The 9447-nt window shown below is 38.7% G+C and overlaps 1 protein-coding gene and 1 long non-coding RNA gene across 2 annotated transcripts; one reads left to right on the top strand and one right to left on the bottom strand.

Annotated features, from left to right (window-relative positions):
• Nucleotides 1-2465: 2465 nt before the first annotated feature.
• Nucleotides 2466-2952, top strand: LOC130987453 (uncharacterized). The gene is made up of 2 exons (XR_009089749.1): nucleotides 2466-2656; nucleotides 2731-2952. It is a non-coding gene; the product is annotated as an uncharacterized LOC130987453 (long non-coding RNA).
• A 1374-nt stretch (nucleotides 2953-4326) lies between these two features.
• On the bottom strand, nucleotides 4327-9102 carry LOC130987411 (uncharacterized). Its single transcript, XM_057910935.1, is given in 5 exon segments — nucleotides 4327-5107; nucleotides 5109-5998; nucleotides 6229-6366; nucleotides 6683-6958; nucleotides 8433-9102. Coding segments are annotated over 5 exon segments (2274 nt in total). The 5' UTR covers nucleotides 8769-9102; the 3' UTR covers nucleotides 4327-4473.
• Nucleotides 9103-9447: the final 345 nt, after the last annotated feature.

The raw sequence follows: 9447 nt of genomic DNA, 5'->3' as shown, positions 1-9447 counted from the left end.
AGCGGGAGTTAGAAAGGGCATATTCGGCTTCTTGATGACTCGACTTGTATAAAGAAATCAATCGAAATATCTAGATATCAATGAAGGCCACAAGGGGACCGTACATAATATTATCCCAAAACGGGGTACTTAATGGTTTTAGTACATTATTAAATAATACATATTGTTTGACAAATGACATAATATTTTAACATAATCAGTGTTCGCAGCGGAATAACAATAACTTGAGTATATGTATGAAGACATATACTCTACTCTGAGGTTCTCGTCCTAAATTGACAAAAGCTCCGCTTGCACACTACATCCTCGATCACAGCTCAACCTGCACATTTAAAAATACATGCAGGGCTAAGTACAAAAGTACTTAGTGGACACTTGCCGAAATTTACATACATGCATAATATTTTATTGTCAAGCCTTTCAATAGTAGTAATATACGAGGGTTTTCCTTTAAAGACTCGTATTTACCAAACATAATATCATTTCTTTCATCAATAACCCGCGCAGGTATTTTATATCATTAATCACCATATCAGTAACTCGTGCCGAGAGGGAGGCCTCCCTCTACGGACACTATGATCGGCCAACCCGCTAGATGACTCACGATCACAAGGTGTACACTAATTCCGAAGGGATTTGCGGTCCCATCCAGAATCCGAATTCGATTAACATCAGATAGGCAATTAATAATAAAACATAAAGCATTTAGGCATTGACAATATCATTTAAATTCATAAGCATAAAGTCTTAACAATTCTAATATATAATTTTAGTTTATACGTAGAAAGCCTACCTGAATAGCAGACTCACGGTTTAGCTCTAACTCTGGTGCTTGACCTTTAATTCGAGAAAATAAAATAAGATTCTAATTCTCGAAAAATCTCAATAAATGAGGATGCGTGAAATGATTATGCATGACTCATATTCCTTTAATTAAATTATGAGATGCTAATCCTATTTAAGGAATTAAAGCTCGTCTTATGAGGTCGGATTATTAATCTTTAATAATCTACTCATCTTAAAATAATCTAATTCACTTACTAATTAATAATTAGTAAGTCTTAAATCTTCTCTAATTAAATTTAATAGAATAATTATGACGACCCAATTAAAATAAAATAATCAAGGCCCAAAAGGAATTTAATTCGAGCCCAAAAGAATAAATTCGAAGCCCAGTGCATTAATAATATTAGGCCCAACATCAATTAATTTCTAGAGCCCAACAAATGAGGCCCAAGATAAAATCATGAAGCCCAATAAGTGAGCCCATCATCACCCTTAAAAAAAATTAGTAATTTTTAATATTAATCACTAATTAAAATAATTAGGATTAATAAAGAAGCCTAAATAATAATTCTTATTGGGTTAAATAAATAAATTTCATTGGACTTAATCAATTAAATCGTAGGAGCCCAAGTAATATAAATTCGAGACCCATTATTAATAAATAATAGGAGTCCAAGTAATAATTAATGTGGACTGGAAAGAATTAATCTTATCTCGTCAAAACCTTAAACTCAAACATTATCACATAACTATCATTTAGGTTCGAAACTATTTATTCGAACATCAACATGCGCATTAATCATAACTCGTTCTATTTATGCCATCAAGTCAAATATTCCGTCATTTAAAAACAAATCCTATAATATTACATAGATAAATTATATCATCATAGATCATGCTTTCTTATTTTTTTAAAATCGTTTAATCATTTTCAAATAATCCATATTAATAAGTCATTTGAAAAGAATTAATTTAAATGAGAGTTTAACTCGAAATATTTCATTTTATAATCCATTTATAAATACTTGAAATAAAGAACTCCATTTAAATAATTAATTTAAAGGTCAATATATAATTAAATTAATCAAGCTCAATTTAAATTAATTATTAAGAGCTCAAATAATTTAAATAGATATAAGCCCAAATTAATTAGATAAATTAAGTCTATCATGTTTTTCTTTGAATAAGGCCCAAACAATTTAATAAAATCGGCCCAAACAATTTAATTAAATCGGCCCAAGAGTTTAATTAAATCGGCCCAAGAGTTTAATTAAATCGGCCCAAACAATTAAAAAAAATCGGCCCATACCCGGCCCAAATCCTAACCTAAATATACACACACACTAAATACACTCAAACACACACATAACACACCAAAACACACAAGCTTCTCTCTCTCTCTCTAACTCTCGGACCTCTCTCTCTCTCGACTCTCTCTGCTCTCTATCGTTCTGCCGCCGCCGCTGCCGTTCAACGGCGCCGTCGCCGCCGGCGAGCGGCGCGGCCTCTCCTCCTCTCTCCCTGAACTCTTCCCCCCCTCTTCTCCTCTATCTCTCTCGCTCAATCTCGGCCGCTGGAAAGGCACAGCAAGCGCAACCACGCCGCCGCTCCGTCGCCTCCGCCTCTCCTCCATGGCAGATCCGCCACCGCCGTTCAACGCCACGGATGTTCACGGCCATCGCCTGGCCGTGGAAGAGCACGGCCGCCGCCTGCCCGCCCTGATTCTCTCTCTCGGTTTCTAGATCTCTAGATCGGAACAGGGCATGCGCCCTCTCTGCCGGAGTCCAAGCCAGGCCGCCGTCTCTTCGTCCTCCATCGCTGCCGTTCGTCGTCGGATTCGCTGTGAGGAGCCGAGCACCGTCTCACAAAGGTAAGCCCCGGATCTCCCTATTCTCATTTCATTTTAAATTAAAAACTGAAACTCCTCTTTCCCTTTCTTGGCAGATCGGAGACAACGGCAGGTTCACCGCCGCCGCTCCGTCGCCGGCGACGAGCCACCGCGGCTGCCGCCTCCCTCTGATTTCGACTCACACACACAGTAGGTTCAAGCCACAATTTAGTTCACAAAATAGCATAGGATTTTGAGCAGAAATCAAATACTGTAAATGCTTATTGAAATCTGAAATTCTTTTCTTGAAACTGAACTAGTCTATAAATTTCAGTTCATATGTGCATATGTAAACATGTTGTGAAATATCAGAACAGCCGTATGAATTGGTATGAATTGGTGGTTCCCTGAGGGTGATGATACCTTGAGTAGGTGGATAATAGTCTCTGCAGATATTGTATATCACAAAAATTAGAAATCAATTTGGGAAGAGAATGGAAAGATGCAGAAATTTCTTTGTTGCATTACCTTAAAATTGGCTGTGAAATTGGGCTGCAGTAGTTGAAAATGGTGGTGTGAGAATGGTGAAAGTGGCTGTGGTTTTTAAAGAAAAATGGGGTGGTTTGGATGGATGAGGATCGTGGAATTTTCAGCTGACAAGTATGAACACTTCAGCTGGTATGTAAGACTGAAGAATTTCTTCAGCATGCGCTCAAAATTCTTCAGCATGCTTAGGATTCAGCATGCTTAGAATTATATATGTAATAAAATATCTAAGAGATTAATATATTAATTATATGGTTCCAAACTCATTTAAATACATTAAGACATATAAGCCTAATTCTTATTGAAGCATAAAATCCATTTGAGCTTGCTTCTAACATAAATTAAATTACTCATGGGCTTAAGTAAACAATCGATAAAAGATTCATATTTAACACTTCAGTGTTAAATTCTCCACAATAAATTAATGGACTCAAAATATATTTTGAGTGCATCATCTATTGAAAATAAAAAAATAAATCATCACATATATAAATTATCAAATTCATATAAGTTCGTATTTTATAAATGGATGCTGAACTCTAATTACCATAATCAATCCTTAAATCAGTAATTAAAAGTATATAATCCTTAATAAAAAGTCGGGGTCATTACAATTTTAAAAATTACATTCACCGCGCATAGCGCCGGAGGTACACTAGTAAGTAAAAGAAACATGAATATTATTAGTATTACTGAAGCAACGAATTGTGGAGTATTCTCTTCTCACAAAAGCATGCAGACGTGTCTGTGCAGATGAAGTTAGTTATTAGAAACAGATTCTTCTTCTCTCTCTTAGCTAGCTTGAGTATAAAAGATGTAAACTTCACATTCTGTAATTAAATGAAATCAGAAATTTACTTATCTCTCAAAGCCTAGTTTATCCAACATGGTATCTACAGCTTCTTTTGAGAAATCTCCTCAGCTCATTGTCTTCGTTTCGGTTACTTCGTGGTCTAAGAAAACTGAGAATGTAAAATTTCATTCTAATAACTATATGTGAATGACAATGATATTTTAGTATTTTGAGATGCTAAGAGTATTAATTATGATATAGTTGTAGTTTGTACAGTCCATGGCATCAAGTGGCCATTTTTCCTATCAAAACTGAGAGGAAATATAATGTTAGAATGTTGAGTTTCTAACAACTTTATATGTAATCCCCAAGATGTTAACAAGTAGAATAACTGAATTGACATAAAAAAATGAATTTACAAGTGCAGAATGTAAGAGAAATAGATTCCCAGTTCCAAATACTTCGAGATGAAGTACTAGTGATCATTGCTAACATAACTGTACACTAAGCCAATGAATTCCTACTTGCCAAAAATAACTTCTCCGGTGAGCAGCCTAATCCCACGCACCCACAGCTCCGCCACCTCCATCCCTCCTTCACACACAAAATGCACCTCCTTATTTTTCCTAGTCCTAATCCGAAAAATCCCCGCTTCATCACCATCACCCTTCCTCCGCCTATTCCGCTGGAAGCTCAAGCTCGGCCCTACTTCCGCCTCCAGGCAGATCACATTCCTGCAGCTCGACTTCCCCCACCGTAGGACTCCATTTGCTCGTACCATAGTAACGAGCTTCGTGTGTGGCGCTCCCTTGCCTCCCTTGGTGTGTTTTTGCAGCTGGGAGCCATCTGTCACCACCTTGCATGCAAGCGCGTCCAGTATCACGTCCTCAGCCTCCTTCCCTCGGTGTTTTCTAGCTATTGATAGCGCAGTTTCGCCCTTGGCGTTTACCATGCCGAAATCTGCTCCTGAAGAGATGAGTAGTTGGCACATTTTGCCATTGCCTTCCCTTGCTGCCAGCATGAGTGGTGTGTAGCCTTCCCCATCGGCGGCATTCACGTCGTACCCTTTGCTTGCTAAAAGCTTGACTGCTTCCAAGTCTCCTCGTCGGGCAGCGTAGTGCAGGGCGTAGAATCCTCCAGCTATGCGGTTTCCCCTTCTCCAGAGCGAACTCGAGCATCACCTTCTCGAATAGATCACTCTTCTTGCTGAGCTTGGAGAGTGTGATGGCAGTCTCACCGGATTTATTGCATAGCTTCACATCAGCTCCAGCATATACGAGTAAACGGAAGGCATCAACGTGGCCCTCCGCTGCAGCAATCATGACTGCGGAGAAGCCTCTGTCGTCCTGCTCATCTAGCTCGATATCTGCTTCTCCCATCACAGCTTTCAAGCTAACAACATCACCAGATCCAGCCACGAATAACAAGGGCGAGAAAGCAGACTTGTTGGTGGATGTCGGCATAGTTCCGCTGCGTATTACATTCAGCAATACTTGTTGGAAATTGGCATACCATCGGTTTGAACGAGCGATGGAAGCTGCTGATTGCCCAGCCGAGTTAACCAAGCCAAGGTCAGCACCTGCCTTTGCCAATGCTTGGAGGCATTCTTCCTGCTTATACCTCACACAGATCATTACCGCTGTCTCACCAGACACTGTTCTGGAGTTCACATCACTGCCCGAATCAATCAAAGTAGGAAGAATTGTTGAAAATCCAAGACGAGCAGCCATATGTATGGGACGATGTTGTGTGGTCATGACCGATGTCTCTAAGCATGTACCACATTTTACAAGTACGTTCACAGCCTCTTCATTGTCGCATAGAATGGCGTGGTGGAGAAGAGTTCTTCCAAAATGAGGAGTATCAGGGGAGATGCACTGAAGGAGCATCTTCAGTATAGAACCGGTTGCTTCAAAATATTCGACAGCGCACCAAGTGATTGGATAAGGCTCAGCGAGTCCTGCACCAACCCGAAATTCCTCACCAGAAGCCAAATCCCATGACCATGCTCCAAGATGCACTTTGACATCAGTTCTAACACCAGCCTTTTTTGCAAAATAGAATAGTACAGAATGGGATGTTAGTTATGCTTAACGAAAACAACAAATACAAGAGATCAAGCTATATCAAAACAGAGGTGCAGAGAATAAGATGGTCCAATTTTGTTATTTTGTTAATAGATGGAGACAGGTAACATAAAATTAATAGAAAGATCCGAATTCAGTATCGACCAGATTCAAGATGAACAAATCAAGATAATCATTAATTTTTTTACCTTCAGTAGTAGCCGGACCACAGATATCTGCCTACTAACTACGGCAGCCACAAGTGCAGTACAATCGGCATTTGCATGCAGAGAAGGCTTACAAGATTGAAGCAAAACACGATCAGTTGCATTGGCATCTACTCCACACTGCCATCAAGTAACAACTACATAAGAGAGATCATAAAATGGGATATGGACAAAAAACTTTATGATGAGTTGAAACATATTCCATATGCCCAATTTAACTAACATATCATGCATGTCCTTCTCAAGTACTTTGGTACGTGGTAGGCTTTATGTTCAATCTCGATAATTTTACCATTTCTTTGATCCGAAGTCATGATGCATGTCATATAAACAACTAATTCATTTAACCTAATTATGCTCGTAGTTTCCTACCAAACAACAGAGAAATGTGGCCTATACAAGTTGGTTTATCATGTATGTGTATACAAAGATATACCTTGATGAGAGTATCAACCACCTCAACAAAGCCTCTACAGCAAGCAGTAACGAGGGCATGAACAGCAACGTGCGGCCTGATAAGGTCAGATGCCATTAGTAGCTCCACTAACTGAGAGTGTCCATGGCTACTAACCTCCAAAAGTGCTTCCTCACAAGCTGGTTGAGATGCCCCAGCTTTGAGAAGGATCTCAAGGATTTCGTAATGGCCCTCTCTAGCAGCTGCTGCCGTTGCGTAGCCTCTAAACAAGTGTAGGTTCACATCGGCTCCAACACTCTGCGATTTCAGAAAGGTTACTGTGAGTCATTGCAGATATAGAAAGCAACTGAGGACGTATCAAATTATTTTCCATTACTTCAAAATCAATATTAGTTCTGTGAAAAATGTTAGTAACAGCGTAAAGAAATTTACATCTATAAAGAATTGAGACAACAGGTAAAAATAGCAAGACAACCTCGTGGATCAAGCAGACAATGAGATACGGCACCATATTCAGATATGTCAGAAGGAAAAATAAAATATTGAACAAAGCTCTTGTATATACTTTGTCACTTCAAGCAACAATACAGAGAACCTCAGAGAATTATTAAGGAGATGGTCCCACCTGCTTGGTCTCACACTCTCACACGTCACAGTCACTCGCGCAGAGACAAACAAATTTCCCTAATTAAGTAGTGCAAAATGCATTGATGAGATGCACAACGAGTAGTTTAATTAGTTAACACAATAATTCCCTCAAAAAAAAATTAGTTAACACAATACAATGAGCCAAAAGAAATTCACGATGACTGTGACTAAGTTACGTGGTACTTGCATAATATGCGCGACCAGAAATGAAGTCAATGCAATGAACCAAGTAATAAACTTAATAGCATAAGTAAGGGATTGAGATCACAAAGCCTGATTAGTGAACCCAATAGCATATGTCGAAAATAACCCCAATATCATAGCTGAAGTTTAAGAAATGAACAATTAATTTTAGACAAAAGCTCGTGTGAGCTCTCCCTCTTCCTTAAAATAATGATAATTAGAATTTTAAATTTTTATTTAGAATTAATTAAGTACGTAAGATAGATCTGTGTGTTGTTGAGTTAGTAGTAAAGTGGTTAATGTATAAGGGTAAAGCTGTAAAAGGGTAGAGTCCACTGCTATCTTTAATTTTTTTGTTTATTCAATAAATAAATTAAAAATAGAAAGAGGAGGATAGATTACACGCCACTAATACCAGTGTTTAGCCCTTAAATAAAAGAAGGCAGCTGTGGTTGTAAGTAAATTAGGTCAAACTTGGTAATTAAACTGCCCATAGCATACGTTATAAAATTGACTAGGAGGTCAAAATAAGAAAATGTATCCGGAGCAACAAGAAAGTCGCCATTTTGAATAAGACAGACATAAATAACAGCACCAGCAATGCAGCGCATCAACTTTTAAATTTTGAATTGAAAACTGACGAAATAATGGAGATTCTAGTAGCACCAAACAAAACTAACGCCATAATATGCAAGGATTCGCGCATCCGATGCAAAAATCCACAAATAAAGAAGCAAGCAGAGCGAAAACAACAGGCTTTTTTAGATTGCAGTGGTAGAGGTTCCGAGCTGAATTTACCGAATTCGTGGATGAAGGATGAATTTCCATACTAGCAGCGACGAGCAATGTTTTAGGGAACAAAATCGATAAACGAAGACAGATGAACAGCTATAAATATAAATCTACAAAACTAAAACTCAAGCCGAAGTGGAGAATTTACCAGTAATCTCCTGACTAAGGCCAAGTTTCCATTAGTAACAGCAACAAACAAGGCCGTAGCATCAGTTCGGAATTCCTCGTAACAGACGCGCACTTCGCCTTGCGATTCCTCCCGCAAAACGACGCCGGTCTTCCGAATCTTCAAGCAAACGGCACCGACGTAGTTGACGTCAACGAAGGGATCGGCGAGGCATTCATGAGCCGATTTGAGATCATTGCAAAGCGCGGAATCTAGAAGGCGCTGCGAGACCTCAGCTTCGTAGTTTAGCGGAACAACTTGCTTGCCAGCCAGAAATCCGCCGCCGCTCCCTCCTCCGCCGTGCCTCAGTACCATCATTTCCGGCGGAGAGAGCGCTCGAATGCAGGTAGGAGTAGAGTGAATGAGGATGAGGTGGTCGCGGAGTGAGTGAATTGTTTTTTCAGTTCACGTTGTTAGTGTTGGTTGAGAGAGAGAGAGAGAGAGAATGGGAGCACGAAAGTCGAGAGGGGGAGAGAAGTTGAAATAAGTGAGCGCCAGAGACGGAGGGGTTATTTTATGGGCAATAACTTCCTTTTTCACTACCGTCGCAGTGCCACTGGATTGGTGTTTCCAAATTCACTTTGATTTTTTTAAAAAAATCAATGCAAAGAAAAGCCATCAATATTTAATGTTAAAAGAATACAAAGGAATTCAAAGACTAAATAAAGGAAAAAGATGCACATTTATACTAATTTACCAAAATATGGAGTATATATCTTATGCATTGTTTTGCGACTTGACTGATTGATTCAGCTTTGTATTTAGTGAGAATGTTTTTTTTCCTTTTGAGGGTAGATTTACATTTCATTAGTAGAAAGTTAATTGTTAGGGGTACAAATAACATGGTATGACCATGACTTGCTTTGACTGAGAAATATACTTGTCCAATCCCACTTATAATAGCAAAATTTTATTTTTAATTTCTTATTTATAATAATATTTTATAAAAAGAAAATAGAATATGATCTCTATCCACTCTACACTCATAAATAAATAC

The sequence above is a fragment of the Salvia miltiorrhiza genome, chromosome 6 (genome assembly GCF_028751815.1).
Source record: "Salvia miltiorrhiza cultivar Shanhuang (shh) chromosome 6, IMPLAD_Smil_shh, whole genome shotgun sequence".
Lineage (NCBI taxonomy): Eukaryota > Viridiplantae > Streptophyta > Magnoliopsida > Lamiales > Lamiaceae > Salvia > Salvia miltiorrhiza.
Note: the sequence above shows the minus strand (reverse complement) of the source record. Positions and strands in the feature narration are given on the sequence as shown.